The sequence below is a fragment of the Leptonychotes weddellii genome, chromosome 12 (genome assembly GCF_054177405.1).
Source record: "Leptonychotes weddellii isolate Sample4059 chromosome 12, ASM5417740v2, whole genome shotgun sequence".
Classification (NCBI taxonomy): domain Eukaryota; kingdom Metazoa; phylum Chordata; class Mammalia; order Carnivora; family Phocidae; genus Leptonychotes; species Leptonychotes weddellii.
In genome coordinates this window covers 18,891,080-18,912,240 of record NC_138380.1, presented here as the reverse complement: position 1 = coordinate 18,912,240, position 21,161 = coordinate 18,891,080, and the positions used below count along the sequence as shown (strand labels likewise).

Here is a 21,161-nt window from a genome sequence, read left to right as displayed (position 1 = left end):
TTATTATATATTATCCTATCTTTGTTTTTGAGATTAATTGTGGATGACATTCTTTCAAAAAATAATATTCCTATCTTATCTGCTGGAGATTTTCCTTGACAAAAATCTTTAAAAATAAGTTTTAAAATTAGTATGAATACTAAAGTGCAGATACAAATCAATTTAACATCTGGATTGATAACACTAATGTCAAATTATTCTTCCTGCCTAATATCTTTATTTATTCATTTAATCTAAATAACAGTGCTAGAATACTCTTTTTATATTCTGCTCTAGAAACCCATGATAGTTTATTGCCTGCAAGATTACATCCAGTCTCCTCTGTCAGTCATTCACCAGGCTTCTGTTTCCGCCTCAGTCTTCAACTTTCCGCCTTCAGTCTGCAGTAGGAAGTCTTCATCTCAGTCATAACCACACACATTGGATTAAGTCTGTTTTTGCTTTTGTTTCTCTTATCTTGTGGAAAAACCAGTCTGGAATAATGGAAAGAACATAGTTTTTTGTTCTAGTTACACTGGGGTGTAGATTTTCTAGCTTACTTCCTAGTTTTGTTACTATGGACAGATTACTTAGACTCTGTGAAATGGTAATATTTCCTTATGGAGTTGTTATGTGGATTGAATGAAATATACACATGCATACATTGTAATAATATGGATAGAATTTAGGCGATATTTAACAAATATTCTCTTTCTTTTCCCGCATTTTAACTAATCAGATCCTGCCCTATTGAAGTTCTTTTTTTCCCCATGAACTCTACGTTTAGTTTATACTACACTACAATTTTTTTTTTGCCTTTTATTCAGTCCAGTGATATAAGTGATCTCAAATAATTAATTTTTGTTGATAATATAGTGTTCTTCATATTGTGTTATTTTTGTGTTATTTATTCACTCAGGAGTGTCAGTTTTATGTAATATAAAGGGTAGACAAAGAAGTCACATTTTGCATTTTTATTCTGGTGCTGTCACTAGTTTCCTAGCTTTCAGGAGAACACCTTTCCTCTTCGAAGAGGGTTATGTTTCCTCATGTTTAAAAGGAGATAATTAAACTAGAGATTTTATTAAGGTTCCTTCCAGTTACAAAATATAGCAATTCTACATATTCTTGGAGTATCTGTTTTGTGCTAGATTCTGATGAGAAATTTTAATGAGAAATATTTTAAAGACCAATTGTGTCTTTAGATTGACAGGTACTAGAGAATCAAGCTGTGTGCACAAATGACTAAAATGCAATGGGTGTATAATAGAAGCCATATAAGTGTTCTAAACAGAGTGCCATAAGGTATACAATAGTTCATCTCTTCTTTCCTGGTAGATTTTAAGCATTTCTGTGGTAAGATTTAAACCCTGTGTTGGACTTCTATTGCAAACCTTTTAATGAAAGTCAACAAAAAAGGATTTAATTTTATTTTTCTGTTATTCTTTGAATTTTTTTCTTTTTTCTTTCTTTGCTCTCCACAGAATGGTCCTAGTGCCAGATCATGTCATAAAATGTGCATTGACATTCAAAGAAGGCAAATCTACACATTGGGGCGTTATTTGGATTCCTCCGTGAGGAACAGCAAATCTCTGAAAAGTGACTTCTATCGTTACGACATTGACACAAACACATGGATGTTACTTAGTGAGGATACTGCTGCTGATGGAGGGCCGAAATTGGTGTTTGATCATCAGGTTTGGTGCACAGATAAATAATATGGTGGAATTAATTAGTGCCCAGTAACTCTTATTCTTAGAGTTTATTTTACATGTTATGCTGCGTTGTCTATTGGTGAGTTCCTACAAATACCTAGAATAGACAATAAAAATAACTCTTAGTAGGTATAAAGTTACCCTTTAATATTTTTTTTTCTCGTTTGGTGCAGGATAAAATACTAAGATCTCAGAACAACAGCGTTAATTTATAAAAACTTTAGAGAGTAGATAGAGCAGTACATATTAGGAAAAACTAATTTTATGATAAATGGTCATAACTCAACAATAACAACTTACACTCTTAAAACTTTTTATTCTACATTCCTGGAAGAAATTTAAAATTACTTTATAATGAGTTTGAGAATTTGAAATCTAGACCTTTTCTTCCAATTTGAGTGAAATATATTTACTTTTCTATATAATCATAAACTCAATAAAAAGCAGATAGGAATGTGACATACACTAGATGAAGTTAAGTTTGAACTGAGCACCAAGAGAAATCACATAATGGTGCTATAGACAAAAAGACTACACGTAGCAATTTGTATGCCATTTTAATGCTAATACACATGTAGTTCTCATCATCATCCCCATCAATGTTATTATCATTGTTGCCAGTCTTTGAATATTTAGTCCACATCAGTTTAGTATAGATCAGTACACAAAACAGTAACTACTGAATTCTGTAGGCAGTTTTACTTGGCTCAACCCATATCCAGAAGTTTTTTTTTGTAGTATGGGGGAGAAAAAGACTTTTTAAAAAATCTGTGACACTATATTGATGAACATAGCATTATCTAGTACTTGTGAAATGGTAAGTGGTGCTAAGATAATGACAGAATCTAGCTTAGGCCTAATATCTTATCTAGGAATTAAAACCCTGGTCTTTTTTTTTAATTTATTGTTTCTTTAGAGATTTTTTAAATTCTTTGCTTTTAAACTATCCTGCTGACATATTTATATTAACAAGTAGTTGTTATAGGAGAATGGTAAGGAAAAGAGGAGTGGGTTTTATGCCTATCAAGTGAATGGTGGGTGGAAAATCAAACCGTTAGTCTTCAAAGTATCCCCCAGATTGAATTAGAACTTCTGCTGGCTCTCCATAACTGAGCTCTGCAAAGCTTTGCACTTCCCTGCTGACATCCTCACTGTTGTTCATATGGGAAATAATAACTTCAAAAAATGTTAGGCTGGTCATCAGCAAATAACGCTATTAGGGAAGCCATTTATTTTCTTCCAACTGATTACAAATTTCTTTTACAAAAGATGCTTATGTCTTTATTTTTACAGATTGAAAAAAGAATAGCTTATGGGTAGCCTGAGTATAACCCGTTTATTGTCCTGTCTGTGACCTTGGCTTTAATAAAATAGAATGTTCCTTGGAAGCTAGGTTCTGTTACATGATGCTTGATTTTCATCTGATTAGATTAAATAGAAGAACAGTGGGGGTGAAGAAACCAGGATATCAACAATTAACACAATCTTTATAAGCCACCATTTTCTATTCTAGTTCATGTAAATAAAGTTACTCCAGGGCGCCTGGGTGGCTCAGTTGGTTAAGCGACTGCCTTCGGCTCAGGTCATGATCCTGGAGTCCCTGGATCGAGTCCTGCATTGGGCTCCCTGCTCGGCAGGGAGTCTGCTTCTCCCTCTGACCCTAACCCCTCTCCTGTGCTCTCTCTCTCAAATAAATAAATAAAATCTTTAAAAAAGAAAAAAAAAAAGTTACTCCAAAAATTACTTAGGGTCATTCATGACACATTAAGACTTGACACTTAGCATTCAAATTTGAGAAGAACATGAGAAAGCTAGAGGCATGAAGACATGTTTAGAAGTTACTTTGCCATTTAAAATTTTAACAAAAAAAAAAAAACTAAAGACTTTTAGATTTTTTAAGACTGTAGTGGCAGCTTAGTTCTGAAGTTTTCCATGTTGTTGCTTTGTATGATTTTCAGTGACAATGAGAACCAAACAAAAAGATTAAGGAAAAACATCCCCATAAGTCACATATTCAGTAAAACCAGAAACCAGAGAAACCCACAACTCCCAATTCCTTATAAGTTTAGCCAGAAACAACTGAAATACCCAGAACTAGTTTTGAAGCCCACACAGTGTAATAGGGGAGAACTCAAGGCATGAAATAGAAGCCCCCTAAACCAGATGAAGTTCATAGAGAAGACATGACTTCACAGAAGCACCATATTTTGAAGAAGCCATTTAATTCAGTAGCAACAGAAGAGATCCTTGAGCAAGAACATCACCCTTTTATAGGAACCTTCTGTTATCTGGGGTCCAGGGAAATTAAACTCATTTAAATATGAAAAACTAAAAAGCAATAAACACCAAATCTTTAGAGAGGTACTCTAAAGAAAAACAGTAAAAAGAAAAAGAAAAGCAAAACTTTCCTTCATGCAACAGCAAATGAAAAATTATATTCCAGTATTCTAACATGAATTAAATGGCGTAATGCAGCTTGAAACTGTGAAGAAGACTACAAAGCATAAATTCAAGAATGCAGATGAGATGGCCAAATAAAAGGAATAGGTGAAACTGGACCTGATAAATTCAGGAATGAAGTTAAAGAAAAACATATAACCACTTTCAGAAATGAAGGGTAATCTACAAGGAATCGGAAGAGTAGGTAAGGGTCATATAGCATAGAAATAAGAAGAGCAGATAAAGAGAACAGAAATAAAGATGTAAAAAGGATTAGCCAGAAAATTATAGAGAATACAGTCAAAAGAGAGCCAACATACACATAATTGGAGACATTAAAGAAGAAAACCAAAACAGTGGAGCAGAACAAATATTTATAAATAAAATTCAAGACTACTTGTACATATCAAAAGGGCATGCTATATTCAGGGAAAATTGACCTAGGCATTCAACTCTGGAACATATAGTAGAATTCATATTGAATTTCAAAGATAAAGATGCATTTTTGGGCAAGTAGGCAAAATTATCAAGTCACCTATAAGAGAAATAAAATGAGTCTGGTCTCAGATTTCTCTACAGCTACATTCAGTGCCAAGAGAGACAATAGAGCAACATCTAGAAGGTATTCAAGACAAGACAGTGTGAGCCAAGGGTTTTATATCTAGCCGAATTGTCCTTCAAGTATAAACACTTTTTGAGGAAATTACTAGAAAATAGAATACAAGCTAGCCAGGAAGTGACTGGAGAAGCTTCAATCAAAGGACTGGAGATCTCAGTTCATTGACCTTCTTCCTGGGTCACTAGGTGATTGTAGGCTGAACATAAACTTTTACTGTCCTCTTGCCCCACAGTCTATGAAATGCAAAAGAACACGTTAATAGTAATGTTGAAAACAGGAAAGAATGTCCTTGGGGAACTTAAAAAAATTTGGGAGAGTTCCTGTAAGGTAGAAAGCAAATGGGTTCAGATCCAACCAGAAGAAACCAGAGCCCATAAGACTACAGCAACTAGAGTCTCAAAGTTTATTTAAGAAAAAAAAAGAGAGTGTCTCAAAGTTTATGTAACTGGGGCAAACATTAGATGATCAGTTGGGGACTGGACAGCAGGGCATTCTCCAGTTTGACTGAGCAGCACTTATCTTAGGTATTTGTCCACATGGGTCAGGTGTTAAGTGTGGACACTGGAGCTGGACGGTTAGAGCAATGATCCCAAGAGGCACTGGAGAGCTGCTGTATATGAAGAGGCAGGTGAACAGGAATTTGCAGATACAAAGAGGATTAGAACAACAGCCAAAAAAAATCAAGTATTTGAAAGTAATGAATACCATGAGACAGACAGGGGTAGTGAACTCAACAGATTAAGAATTAACAAAGAAAAACAGCTAGTAGTATAGACTGGAGAAGCCTTTAAGATAAGTTTAAGTGATATTTTTAGAGCAATTCAGGAGGCTGTTTCATCCATGAAAAATATCTGGAAAAATTATAAGTTAAAGATTTGATAACCGGGGCGCCTGGGTGGCTCAGTCGTTAAGCATCTGCCTTCGGCTCAGGTCCTGATCCCAGGGTCCTGGGATCGAGCCCCACGTCGGGCTCCCTGCTCCGTGGGAAGCCTGCTTCTCCTTCTCCCACTCCCCCTGCTTGTGTTCCCTCTCTCACTGTGTCTCTCTCTGTCAAATAAATAAATAAAATCTTTAAAAAAAAAAAAAAGATTTGCTAACCAAATAAAAGTCTGAATCAATTGATTAAAAAGCTCTCATCTCTAAAAGTTACTAAGTTAGTGAGCTGAAATTATGAGAGAAAGGTTAAGGAACAGAGAAAAGATCCTGAAGTTCTAATATCCACCTAATAGGAGTTCTAGAAAAAGAGAATGAAAGCAAACTGAAAACAACATGCCTTAAGGTTAAAAAGGAAGAAAGGTCCCAGAACTGAAGAAAGACAGTTTTTAGAATTAAAGGAACACCAGGGACAGATTAGGATGAATGAAAAAGAATATCCCTACCTAGATACTTCCTTTTTAAAAAAAAATATTTTATTTGAATTCAATTAGCCAACATAGAGTACATCATTAGTTTCAGATGTAGTGTTCAATAATTTATCAGTTGTGTATAACACCCAGTGCTCATCACATCACGTACCCTACTTAATGCCCATCACCCAATTACCCCCTCCGCCGACCCACCTCCCCTCCAGCAACCCTCAGTTTGTTTCCTGTAGTTAAGAGTCTCTCATGGTTTTTCTCCCTCTCTGATGACTTCCCCTTCAGTTTCCCCCCCCTTGACCTATGATCCTCTGCGCTGTTTCTAGATACTTTCTTAATGAAATTTTAGAACCATGGATTAAGAGAAAATCCTAAAAGCCGCAGAGAGGACACTGGTTACCTTTGTAAGTAAGCAAGGGGTAGATTAACATGAAGCATTTTTGGAGGTTTGTGTGTTGAGCAACACTGGTTAGAAAGCTTCAGAGTTTGTGAGGAGAAAAATTGTTTTGAACCCAGCCTAATTCTAGCCAGTCTTGTGTTCATGTGACAGAGTAAAAGACTTTTGGATTTTAAAACATTGGGGTAGGGAATAAGTGGCTATCCACTATTTGTTTGATTTTAGGAATTAAATATCTAACCTGATAGAGTAGATGAGTGAGTGGTCTTCCAAGATTTGACATAAATGATCTCTTGAAGTCTTCAAGAGAAAAGATGTTAATATTATCATACAGACTTTAATAGGTTATTAGCTTTTCAGAAGTTTTTTTCAGAGATTAAAAATGAAAAGGAAATCATAAACTGCACAACATAAAGTTTCCTAGAGTGATTAACACTTCTTGTTTGATAACTCACCCTCATTGACACTGCGTATCTTATCTGGGGAAGAACCAACCCGAAGGAATAAAATTAATTTTATCTGTTTTGTGTCCTGTTTGTTCTAAGATAGGGAAAGAGTCAGTGAAGCTACTATAGTTTCTCTTTTTTTGAGTTGGTTTGGTCTGGTATGGTGGAAAGAGTTACTAAGATAAAGATGTTTATGCCTCACCACTAATAACAAATGAGAATAGCCACATCAAAATTAAAGTTAAATATCCCCAGAAGGAAATAGAAACTCCTTTTGAAGAAGAACCATAGGAGCTGGATAACAGAGTTTAGCCAAAATTAGTATGAATCTGTAAATTTGTAAAAATTTTTAAATAGGCTCCCATAATGTGGATCCCTCAAGATTTTCAACATGATCCTGAGGTGTTTGGAGAGATGTGAGTCTTAAATGCCTAGGACAGGGTAATGTGACTCAGATTCAGTGAAACCTCAAATGGTGATGTAGTAGGTGAATGGGGCCATACGGAGTTGTCTTGAGCAGCTTATGGATAGCTTTTAATGATATGATAATTTAAGATTAAAAAGTGGGAATACTTTGAACCATATTCACCAAGATTTCACCCTTGAGGAATAGATTTTCATCTTAATTTATGGAAGATTGTCAGAAACCTGGGAAATGACAAGTGATTGGATCTTTTAGTGGTTAGGGAAAAATCAGGAGATGCTAGAATCTTTTCTTTTTAATATTAATTAAAAAACCAAAATTTACAATTATGAAAATAGCTTTTCCTGAAAACAATACAAAAATAGATAAATAGCACAACTTGATGGGAGGAGAAAATTGAACATATAATGGCTAGTATTTGTGCTTTAGCCAAAAGATAGATGTTTTGTATATGCAATTTATTCCTTAAATATTAATGCCATTTGTGTTCAACATCTAATTCCCAACTAGGACTCACATATTCTTTGAAATAGAATTTGATTCTTACTGTCTTGTGACAAATGGCTTTTTTCTCAGAGATATTTTTATGAAAAGCCATAATCTCCTTGAGTGGAAAGAATGAAAGAATCAAGTTTGGCTTTTGAACATAAATTGTATAACATACCTCAAAGAAAATTAAATTTATAATATTGTGTTAAAGGAGGCAGATTCATTACTAGAGAAGTCAGTCTGGAGACTGCTGCAAACATTTCTTTGTTTTACATATTGTAACAACATAATTTGAAGAGCTTAGCAAAATAAATGCAGAAAGATAGATTTAGTTGTATTACTCTTATTGACATAGCTGCCCTCTGATTTAAAGGGTAGCAAGATTAATAGGATGGATGCTTGCCTAGAATAGAAAGAAGGGAGTTTTTATAAGGAGGATGAAAAGGAGGGTGTGATCACTGTTTATCCATAGAGTATGATTAGCATTCAGTCTTTGGTATTAATCAGCACCTCATGTATTATTGATTGATTTGGTAAAAATTATACAGTTTCAAGAAAGCATAAAGGTCTTTAACCCAATATATTTTGCTCTCATTGGAAAAAACGGAAACCCAAAAAAGTATTTAGAAATACATCATGAATCTCTGCCAGGTGGTAAGCATTATTGCAGTAAGTGCACATGATAATCAGGGGTGGTATTCAGTGTTATTAAGACAAAGTTTAGTTTCTCGAGAATCTAAAACTGCACACATTGGTTTCATTTTATCACATATGATAGGAACAATCTGTAACGATTCAATCTGTTGCCTTGTTCTGATAGATGTGTATGGACTCAGAAAAACATATGATCTACACCTTTGGTGGTAGAATTTTGACATGTAATGGCAGCGTAGACGACAGCAGAGCCAGTGAACCACAGTTCAGTGGGTTGTTTGCTTTCAACTGTCAATGTCAAACTTGGAAACTTCTTCGAGAGGACTCCTGTAATGCTGGGCCTGAGGACATCCAGTCTCGGATAGGACACTGCATGCTATTCCACTCAGTAAGAATATTCTATACATTGTGTTGTTATTTTGTCATGTATATTCTCAATAGAAAAAGAAGTAGCGAAATCCAAATCTTCAGAAAGAGATCAAAACTGTTCATTAAAAATAAATGAAACACTTTCATAGTGTTAGCAATGATAGACAAAAATAAAACTTCCTCAACAGTGAACTGGTTGCTAGTTATGAGACTCTTCCTATTAACATAGTAATTCCTAAATAGTTATTACTTGAATACTACTCTCAACACTTTTTTTTAAGACTACTGCTTATACAGATACTGTAGCTATTTCTTTTTCTTACATCTTTCTACTTACTGATTTCTCTTAGTAACTAGAAGATCAACTATTTTATTTTCATCTCTGCCATTCTCCATTAAGTACGAAGAATTAAGAATTGACTTTATAGAATTAGAATGTAAATTTATCAGCAAAACCAATATGGAGCCATTTCTTTAACCTTTTCAGATGTTATATGAAAACTTGGGCTTCTTTCTGTTAACTTTAAAAACATATTGTGGAATATTTTAAACATATATCAAAGTAGAGAAAAGAGGGTAATAAATTCCTGTGTACTTATTTATCTGTTTCAACAGTTAGCAATATTCCACTATTCGTTTGTCATATATCTATCCCACTTAAATTTCATTTTCTTTGATGTTTCTCCAATTTTTAAGTTTATTCTGAAATTGTATTTTGCTGGGCAAATTCCAGACAGTGTGTCATTACACCTATAAATACTACGGTGTATCACTAACAGATAAGGATTTTTTTATAAACATAATTATGATACCATTGTAATACTCAACCAAAGCACCAGCAGTTTCATGTTATCATTTAATACATAGTCTGCATTCATTTTGTTTTCTGAAATACTGAAAAATACCTTTCGATAGTTGGTTTATTCAAGTCAGACTCTAAAACAGGTCTATGTATTATATTTGGTTGTTATGTCTCTAAAATTTCTTTTAAGCATAACAGTACTCCCTGCTCCTATTTTTTTCCCCCTCGTATACCATTTATTTACTTGTTAAAGAAGCTGAATCATATGTGTTCTCGAATGTCCCATATTCTTGATTTGGCTAATTTTATCCTTGTATTGTGATCATCTAGTCTCCATATTTCCTGTAAGCTGGTAGTTAGATCTAGAGGCTTGATTTTAGATTTTCTCTTTTTTGGGGGGTGAGGAATGCAAAAGGAGAAATGCAAGAATACTTCATCAAAGATGGTGTGATTGCAAAATATCAAGAGGCGTTTAACATGTAGTTATCAAAGTTTTGGTGATATTAAAATTATTCGATGGGTTTAGATGTTATCAGCCTGATTGATCAGTAGTGAAGGTTCTTGTCAGCATTTTACCAAATGGCTTTTGCAGTCATTGATAATTGTTGTGTACGGTTTATAAAACGGTAATTTTTCTAATTATGTTATTTATTCTGTATTTATTAACTGATTCTGATATTAAAAACTTACCTTCATTAAGTATTTGGCTACCCAGGGGCGCCTGGGTGGCTCAGTTGGTTAAGTATTTGGCTACCCTGATATGCATACCACACAGGATAGGTAATATAAATGTTTGATTTTTTTTCCTCTGTCACCTTCTCATATTAATGAGTTGAAGGTCCAAAATTAACCAATATAGTTTTTAAGCATTATTATGAACGTGTGGACTTTTATATATTTGATGTTTTTAATCCAGTGCTGTCATTATTCTTTTTGATGCCCAAATTTTTCTTTGTCCAGTAGGAATGCCCCTTTCTCAGTATACCCATACATATAGCTATATACACACATATGTATATTACATAAATACATATATATCTTTTTTAGTAAGAGAAAAATTAAATCATTAGTTCATACTGACATGACCGATTCAAATTAAGAATTATTGAGTTTTTAAATTTAATATCCCTTTGATTTTATATTTATGTATCTTAAGGTTAAAATCCTACTTCCTAATGACAGTATTATATTACTTCTTATGTCTTTCTATAATAGTTACAGAATCACAGAACTAACAAAAATTACTGAATGTTTCAGGTTCTTTCTGATTATTTTTCTGTTCAGGATATAGGTAGGGATGGGTAGTCAAAAAACATGAATTAAATCACTAGAAATACTACTACTCTGTGTGATCATGTCTCTGTGTGGTCATATCTTTACAGATAGGTTTATTTCATTAAAGATAGTTTATTTCATTGTTTTTCAAATTTCAGAGATTGCTTTTGTTCTTTTGAGTTAATTAAATAAAAGCAATATACGTAGTTCCAAAGGCAAAACCGTATGTCAGTGTACTTTTGGAGAGATCTGGTTTCTGTCTGTCTTCCTTGCTCTGTCCCTTCCCATTAAGGTCTTTAATTAGCTTCTTTCCTTTGTTTCTTTTTGAAGAAAGAAACAAACATACGCACATTACTTTTTTTCATTTCTTATGCAAAGGCAGCACCCTGCATTCATTATTCTATACCTTTTTTACTTTAATAAGGTATCCTAGAGATCACCTCTCAGTACATAGATAGCTTCATCATTCCTCTTTATACCAGCATAGTACTCCATTGCATGGGATCTGTCATAAAATTGCTTTTATAGAGGTTTAAATTTTAAAAGGATCATTCTGAATTCTTCATGGAAGTGACTACTTTCTCCCTTCTTTGCCCTCTTTCCTTATTTTTCAGAAAAATCGTTGCTTATATGTATTTGGTGGCCAGCGATCGAAGACCTATTTGAATGATTTCTTTAGTTATGATGTGGACTCTGATCATGTAGACATAATATCAGATGGCACCAAGAAAGACTCTGGAATGGGTAAAGGCATTTAGTGATTCTTCTCTCATGTCTTAACTACTTTAGGTAGAAGACTATATATAGCCCATTTTCTTTTCTTTCTAACCATTCTTCACCCTTTCCCCATGTCTTTAATTGAAGTAATTCTGAGTAAGGGGAAGAAAAATCTACCAGCTGAATTATCCAGTTTTATCTGTTTAAAATATACAAGTTATTATATTATTTGAGCAGAAAGACAATATGTACATTTCTAAAGGCATTATTTATGTGTGTGCTTGCTTGGTGGGGCTTTGCAAGAATTAATATCTTAAAAACTGTCTTATTCTGTGTTTGCTAATCCTTTCCGCCTTCTGCTTTCACTGTAGTGACATATATTAGGCAGTAGCATGGTAGAGTATGTCTTTGTTCTGAGGAAGGACTTCATGTAACTCGTAATGACTTTTAAGTTTGCAAGCTCAGCTCCAAGTTATTCTCCTCATAATAGGGTGACTGGTTTGCCTGAGATAGTCTCAGTGTTATGCATATTGCCTTGGCATGGTGATTAGTAGTACCCCTGTTCACTCTCAAGTACCGTATTTTGGATAATAATTTACATAGTTACCCTGAATAGTAGTCACTTTGCCTGTGATTATTATACACAGATGAATGGTATTTAAGATGCAGTGGTTTAAAATACCTAATTTGAGAAATTAGATCAGTTTGCTTTTTCTTTTAGCTATTATAAAAATAGATCTTTTTATTCAAATAGTTCATATTTATGAGAAAAAACTTTTAAAAACGTTTTAACGGAAGATAGTACCATAGTTAAAAAGTGCACATGAAGGGACCCTCAGGACTCTTCTCTCATATTTCCTACTAGGCAGAGGCTAGAGCTTTATTTTCTGGGGGAAATGAGTACAGAGGTGTTTTTTCCACCAGGCTTAAACTACTTCCCAGGATTAAAAGAAAAAAGTGGCAAAGAATGATAGTAACAAAGACTTAGTACAAAAACTCACTCTGGGTAAGTTTTAATGACTATCATTTGAAGATTTTAAAAAATGAGTTATTATTATATAGTAATTTGCAAAATTGATCAGTATAATGCTTTGTTCATGGTTATGGCTAGCTTCAGAGCCAGCAAAGTGTGATAATTTGATTATCAAAGTAATAATATGCTCATTATAAAGCATTTGGAAAATATAGAAAGATGTAAAAAAGAAACTGTATCAAACCATCCAGATGTAATCTGTTATCATTTTGATGTATTTCCCTCTAGTTTTTAAAAATTTATTTATTGTAGGGGCGCCTGGGTGGCTCAGTGGGTTGAGCGTCTGACTCTTGATTTCAGTTTGGGTTGTGATCTCAGGGTCATGGGATCAAGCTCCACATCAGGCTCCACACAGGGCATGGAGCCTCCTTGAAATTCTCTCTCTCTCTCTCTCTGCACCTCCCCTGTGCATTCTCTCTTTCTTTTTTTTTTTTTTTTTTAAATGGTTCTTTTTTTTTTTTTAAAGATTTTATTTATTTGAGAGAGAGAGAATGAGAGACAGAGAGCACGAGAGGGAAGAGGGCACGAGAGGGAAGAGGGCAGAGGGAGAAGCAGACCCCCTGCTGAGCAGGGAGCCCGATGCGGGACTCGATCCCGGGACTCCAGGATCATGACCTGAGCCGAAGGCAGTCGCTTAACCAACTGAGCCACCCAGGCGCCCGCATTCTCTCTTTCTTTCAAAAATTTTATTGTATAAAATTTAACACAATTTTATATTCTTCTATTTTTAAATTTACATTAAATTGCAGTAACTTTTTCATCATTATGGTTTTACTACCATGGACTAGAGGTATTAGGAGAAGTGACAAGTATGGATTCATTCCCTAATTACTGCTATAGTCAACTCTTATAAAATCAGAATCACCAATTTTGCTGTGTGTTCTTTAATTTTTAATTGATTAATGGTGAATTATTCCATGCGAACAAGTTCATTCATTAATAATATTTGTCGGGCATCTGCTAGCATCTAAGTTTGATCCTCTCCCTTCCTCCCTCCCAACATATTTCAGTAGCATCTGTGTGCCATATATGTTTTCAGTGCTTGAGAGAGAGGGTAAGATCCCTCCCTCTCAGAGGGCTCACATGCTGGTGGGGAGACTTGCAGTCTCCCATTCAGTACTGTGAAGAAAGAACACTGGCTGCCATGAGAATAAGTCACATGGGAGGTCCCATGTGGATAAAGCAGGCTAGAAAACCATCTCTGCAGGGGTTATCTTCAAGATTTAAGATGAGAAGTAGAGAACTAGGAAGAACCATGTTAAGAAGGGAGAGAAGAGCAAGTACAAAGGTCCCAGAGCAGGGGAGAACTTAGTGTGTTCCAGAAAGAGTTGAGGGCAGGGAAGTTGGTATGAAATGAGGGTAGAAAAATAGTTATAACTCTGATTGTTCAGTGCCTTGTACAAATGCAAGATGTTTGGATTTTTTTTTCTAAATAAAATTGGAGGTAGGGGCACCTGGGTGGCTCAGTCGGTTAAGCGTCTGCCTTCGGCTCAGGTTGTGATCTCAGGGTCCTGGGATCAAGCCCTGCATCGGGCTCTCTGCTCTGCAGAAGCCTGCTTCTCCCTCTCCCACTCCCCCTGCTTGTGTTCCCTCTTGCTGTGTCTCTCTATGTCAAATAAATAAATAAAATCTTAAAAAAAAAAATTAGAGGTATTAAAAGGCTTAATGGTATAAAAAGGGGCTTGATTTGATTGATTGAAATTTTGAAAATATCACTCTTTTGCCTAGATACACATTTTCCAAGTGCTTAATTTTGACAATATGCCTACAGGTTGCAGTGTCCAGAGGCTGTATGGTGCTTTAATTGAGGATTTTTATGGCAGAGTTGAATGTCTGGTTAGACTGTATACTTGGAAAGTTTTCCTGCCTAAACTCTTATGGTTTTATTTGGAATTGTGGAACCTCAGTGGCTCTTTTGGCACAGTAGAGTGAAACTAAAATTGCTTTCGTTTTTCTTTCTTTTTTTTCCCTCCATCTCCCTTCCTCTTTATTTCGCTCCCTCTTTCTCCTTCTTCCTCTCCCTCCCTCCCCCTCCTCCTTTCCCTCTCTTTCTCTCTTCCTTCCTATTTATCCCTTCTTTTCTACCCCCACCCATGTGCCACTTTCTCTCTCTTTGTCTGTCTCCCCCGGGCCCCAGGGTTTTCTGATACCCCTGTGGCCACAGTTGAGAACTGCTCTTTTAGCTCTCCAGAGCCTGTCTTAGTCCTTAGTCAAGTAACCTTGAACAAGTTACCTAATTTCTCAGTCTCAGTTTGTGTGTCTGTAAGTGAACAAAATTATATCGTGTCCCTGCTCATGGCTATTCTAAGAGTAGAGATGGATTGATCCTCCAGTTTTGGCTAGTGTTATTCTTGGGTGTCTCGTTTTTCACAAGAGTATGCCAATGCTATCTGCAGGTTCACTGATCCATTCAGTAATTAAGTAATGTCGGTTTTACCTCCATCTTCTCTCTATTCCCATTGCAACTTCACTAGTTTGAGCTATCATCACCTATTTGGCCTTTGTTCCTAGTCTTCCTCCTCTTCTTCTGTTTGTTTGTTTGTTTGTTGAGAGAGAGCAAGTAAGCGCAAGCGGCAGTGGGAGGGGAAGAGGAAAAGAGAGAGACTCTCAAGCAGGCTTCAGGCTCAGTGCAGAGCCTGATGCTAGGCTTGATCTCATGACTCTGAGATCATGACATGAGCTGAAATCAAGATCGGACATTTAACTGACTGAGCCACCCAGGCACCCCTATTTGTTTTTAAAAGATTTTCTTTTTTAAGTAGTCTCTACACCCAACATGGAACTCCAACCCTGAAATCAAGAGCCACAAGCTCCTCTGACTGTGAGCCAGTCGGGTGCCCCAGAAACATACCTTGTTTACTCTGAATAATGACTATTACATTGACTATTTTATTAAAACTTCCCAAAGGCTTTTCACGTTCTTGTGTTTACAATAGTCCTGTATTTACAGTAGTCATTTTGTGTGGAGAATACAGTTGATATTACTATATATCTGTATAGGCTATAATAATTGGTCTTCCTCTTCTTGTGTACTCCACATCTCCCCCCAACTCATTCTCCATACTGCAAGCAGAATACAGCAGTTTTGTGTTACCAGTGAAGTACAGAATTGTGTGTTTTAACATTTATTCAGCAGATATTTTTTGGTCACCTACTGTGTGCTAGATAATAAGCTAAGTGCTAGAGATACAATTGTGAATAAGGGCTCTGTCTTCCTAGAGCTTACAGTTGTGCACAGGGAAAACAAAGAAGTAGATTAACAACCTTACTTATGGATCAGTGCTAATAAGATAAGAAAATATCTTTAAAAAATATAAACTCTGGACGCCTGGGTGGTGCAGTCAGTTAAGCCTCTGACTCTTGGTTTCTGCTCAGGTCACGATCTCATGGTCGTGGGATCAAGCCCGGCATCTGGCTCTGCACTCAGTACAGAGTTTGCTTAAGTTTCTCTCTCCCTCTCTCTCTCTTCTCCCCCACCCACAGCTTTCCCCCCCCAAATAAATCTTTTTTAAAATAATAAAATAAATAACATAAAAAATGTAAACTTGATAGGCTTTCTTCCTTGATTAAAATTTTTTCATTGTGTCCCTTTGCTCTGAAGATTAAGTCTAAACTCAGCCTGACTCCTGGGTTCCTTTATGATATGCCCCACCTTAGTTTTCCAGCCCCGTTTTTAGTATCCACCCTCACCTTGCCACCAGTTCTTTGTTTCATGACCACTGAATATTAATTCTTAATAGATACAATACTTTTTCTTGCCTTTGGGTTTTTGTCCATGCTGTTCTCCCTGCCTGAATCACTCTTCCGTCTGACCTCCAGAGTGTAACCAACTTGTGCACATCTTTCAGATCTTAGTTTACAGATCATTGTCTCCTGAAATTTTCTAGTGCCTCAAGCCCAGGTTAGGAATTAAAGCATATGGTTCTAATCTGTTAACACAATTCTAAATATTCATTTAGTATAATCTTGACTCTGCTTTTCAAAATCTATGAAAAGCTTAGCTGAAATACGTAGACTTTATTCAGGATTTCTTAAAGAGCATTCAGTCTTTTCAGTACTCTAGATCTCCTAAAAAATATTTCACTGGATTAAGTCAGACCAAACAGAAAACCTCATGTCAGAACTATGGTATATTGAATTGTCCTCCCATGGGAATAGTTTCACCTGATTTTTAAAAGCCCATTTAATTTTCTTTTATCTTACTAGATTATTGTTTATAAGCCACGAAAAGCCCTTCTAAGGACAAGGCAAGATACTATTTAAATTTCCACATTATTAAATATTCTTAGAAAATGCCAATTTTGGGGACACCTGGGTGGCTCAGTAGGTTGGGCTGTGACTCTTGATCTCAGCTCGGGTCATGATCTCAGGATGGTGGGATCGAGCCCTGTATTAGGCTCCGTGCGCAGCGTCCCTTCTGCTCATCCCACTCACTCTCTCTCTTTGAAATAAATAAAATCCTAAAAAAAAAAAGAAAAAAGAAAAAGAAAATACCAATTTTATTTCATTACTTGGATGCTCTGTAGCTTATTTAAACATTCTATTTATTAACTGTTCTTCTAAAGCTTTTCTACTACAGTTAATTACTGTAATTTGAGATGGACTTAACATATAATTATTATGTTTATCTGTGATTCAGTAATGTGGGTTATTTGATTAAAACTGCACTTATGATGTGAGTTTCAAATGGATTGTTTGAAATTATAGATGAAATTTGAACTATTAAGATCACCAATTAGAAATGGCATATCTGGGGTACCCGGGTGGCTCAGTCGGTTGAGTGTCTGCCTTTAGCTCGGGTCATGATCTCAGGATCCTGGGATCGAGCCCCCGAGTTGGGCTCCCTGTTCAGCAGGGAGTCTGCTTCTCTCTTTCCTTCTGCTCCTCCCCCCTGCTCATCCTCTCTCTCTCAAATAAATAAAATCTTTAAAAAAAAAAAAAGAAAGAAAAGAAATGGCATATCTAATTGTAAAATTCCTGCTGATTTTTAAAATGTTTTTATTGTGTCAAATACTGTAAAATCTTATATGGTTGTTCTTTATTTAAATGAATTATCTTAGGTTTAACATCTCAAGATCTGAGGAAACTTCAACTCTTACTTTTTAACTAGAGTATAACAATGTTACGCTCCCCTCAGAAAGAGATTACAATTTAAATCAGTGGATTGGCAGCTGCTTAGAAAGAAGGGATTTATTAGTATTGTGTCTAACACATACATAATTACATCAAAATTCAGCACATCTAAAATTTGGGTTTATTTCTGAATAACTTTTGGCAAGCACAAGGGGTTTAGCAGACTCCCCATATGTAAGCTCTGTATTTAACACTAATTGAAAATTATGTTTAGAAGATAGTCTGTCACGCCACCAGAGCTTTATAGTTTGCTATAGAAACTCAGTTTATTGTAAGAGGATTACTTTCTCGTATCTGTATTATTCAAGGTAGCAAACATATGAGTCTTCACCATTTGCCAGATGCTAAGTCAAGCATTGGTGATATTAGAGCTCTTACAACCTAGTCCCTGTTCTATAGTAGTTATGTGTTTACTTGTTTTGTTCCTTAACATCTGTTGACTGTATTTTCCCACATCTGTCACTGTTCATTCCATTCTGTTCTAACCATAATAGCAGATTGGTATAATTGAAAGAATAGTGAATTGAGAATCAGAAGACTTGGTCTCTCTTCATCTGGATCTGCCACTCATCCCTCTGCAACTTTGGCAAAATTATGTACATAACTTCCTTGGGCCTGATTATTCATCTGAAAATGAGATTGGACCAGTTGATCTTAAGGCCTCATCTAGTTGCAAAATTTTGACAGTTAAATTTCATTCCCTTCTGCTATCAGGCTGTGAAACTAACATGAGGGCTATGTTAGTAATGTCTGCAAGATCTAATTTATCTATAAACATATTTTCATGAAAACCTTAAAAGCAAAATCTTACTGATTTTTAGTTCAACTACTGGAATTGGTCAAACATTGACATTATTGACATTGTTTTTTAATAAATAAGTGGGTATGTTTGTATGTATGTGATTATATAGAATAAATCCGTGTGGATTTGACTCTTTCAGACTTTTAACAATTAACTAAATCAGGCCAATTCAGCAGTACAGAGAAGATTTTGAAGCTAATGATTTGCTGTCATTAATGCAGATTAGTTACTGAGCTAGGAAATGGTAGTGTTTATTTTCAGTGTAACTGGGCTTCATTGCTTTCCAGTTAGCATCTTTTATGTTTGTTGTGCCATTATTCTGATAAAATTGGATTCTGTACTTTTTCCCCCTCTCACCATTATTGTTAATACTAACTTTACATAATTTCCCCCTTCTACTCTCCCAGGGGTGTTTTTGCTTAGTTACAAGCTTATATAAGTGTTTCGTATTTTTAATATAAAATTTAGGTCATTTGATAGTAAGTATGAATTAAAGTTCACCAGCAAAAACAAACATGCAAGAACACTAAGACAGTTTTGAAAATGAAAGGTAGGGATGCCTGGGTGGCCCAGTTGGTTAAGCATCTGCCTTCAGCCCGGGTCATGATCCCAGGGTCCTGGGATCGAGTCCCATATAGGGCTCCTTGCTCAGCGGGGAGCCTGCTTCTCCCTCTGCCTGCCACTCTCCCTGATTGTGTTCTCTCTCTTTCACACAAATAAATAAAATCTTTTAAAAAAGTAAAAAAAAAATGAAAGGTAATGAAGTAGTATTAACACTACCAGATATTTATAAAGGTGCAGTTTTATACAGATTAATGGAATGCACAGAACAGATAGTATAAAAGGATGTAATGCTTAGAGCTGGTACTGGCAACTTTCAAAAAAAAGGAAGGCCAAGAGAATTGTAGGGCTGTTTACCTAGCACCATGATTTGGTTGAATTGCTAAAACAATCCTGGAGCTGCCCACTTGCAAAATTTTGATATATGAGCTCATTAATAAACTGTTATTCGGGTTTTCTGTTACTTGAAGCTGAAAATATCCTAACAAATAGAGAAATTTTAGAAAGCTGTTTTTATTAAACTTATATTCCTGTGACAGTTCTGAAACTGTATTTTTTTTCCTGTGTCTTCAACTAAAGTAACTAATAATATGTGCATTGGAACATGAGCAAAAATAGAGTTGAGATTAGTTCATGAATTAATGCAATAATGTATCTTCTTCAGGAATTGAAATTACTTCAAAAATATCTCTGTTGTCTTTTTAGCCTCCCTGCAGGCTTTCCTTATGTTACAGATTCTGGTAATCTCCCCCTATTGGGTCAATCAAAGAAAAGGAAAAGAAAAATAGTTGTCCTATTTTAAGTTTTAAAAATGTTAAAGAAAAAATAGGAGAGTTGAAGGATTATCATTGTGATTTCCTGGAAAAACTAGAAATAAGTTGGCTGTAATAGTTGTTGCATTTTCCTTTTTTTTTTTTTTTTTAATATTTTTATTTATTTATTTGACAGAGAGAGACACAGCGAGAGAGGGAACACAAGCAGGGGGAGTGGGAGAGGGAGAAGCAGGTTCCCCGCCAAGCAGGGAGCCGGATGTAGGGCTCTATCCCAGGATCCTGGGATCATGACCTGAGCCGAAGGCAGACGCTTAACGACTGAGCCACCGAGGCGCCCCAGTTGTTGCATTATTCTTATTTTGTATTTTCTCAGACAAGTGTTCTTTCAAAATGTGTTTGTGATTAACATATAATCTTGTTTACTGATCTGTTTAATTTTTCTTTGTGAGTCAGTTTATAAAGACTGGTTAAGATTTCTGCCATTCAGTTGAGTTTTTTGCCAGTTGAATCTAAAAGCTTTTAAAATATTATATGTTGCAACTCTCCTATCCTTTTCTCTTTCCCTCACAGCTACCTATTAGAAACCGTTAAATTGTAAAGATAGCCTTTTTTTCTTCTTGGGAAGAAAATTAATACAGAAGAGTGTTAATAGTTATAACATGTTAGAATGAAAGCTTCTTCTTTGGTTTTGACCTTTAGGTCTTTTTAGTTTTTGATAATGCCATTTTTGTTCAACCAGTTTTTATTTCAGTAGAATTATTATAGAAGTAATGCAATGTGCATAATTCATAAAGCAAAATTCAAACAATATGAAATGAAAATTATTTCTGCCAAAGTTGCAGACTAACCTAGGTGGCTGATTCCCTTCCCCAGAAATAAACCCTAGAAAAATAAAATGAGAGGCAACTGGCCTCCAGAAACTCTTTAAATGAAATAGAATGCTGTCTGTCCCCTAAATTACCTTGAGTTAATTCTTGTTCCTTCACTACAGAAACTAGCCTTTACAACTAGTGCCAGAATCCAAAGAACAACATTATGGCAGTGCATAAACCCTACTGGTGTTAAGAATTGGTGAAAATAGATGTGGACTGACCATCTACTCTCAGTAATCCATTTCTCTTTCCTCTCACCCGTCAAGTCCAAGAAGACTGCCTTCTACTTTCCCTGAAGTGTCTA

The 21,161-nt window shown here is 35.5% G+C and overlaps 1 protein-coding gene across 6 annotated transcripts in view; it reads left to right on the top strand.

The window, feature by feature from the left end:
• Positions 1-21,161, top strand: part of MKLN1 (muskelin 1) — a 329,771-nt gene that overhangs the window by 262,543 nt on the left and 46,067 nt on the right. For all 6 annotated transcript variants that reach the window (XM_081799638.1, XM_081799639.1, XM_081799636.1 and 3 more), the window contains 3 exons: positions 1,464-1,676; positions 8,687-8,908; positions 11,581-11,710. In XM_081799638.1, the coding sequence (XP_081655764.1) occupies positions 1,464-1,676; positions 8,687-8,908; positions 11,581-11,710 (565 nt within the window). The remainder of the gene's footprint in view (positions 1-1,463; positions 1,677-8,686; positions 8,909-11,580; positions 11,711-21,161) is intronic.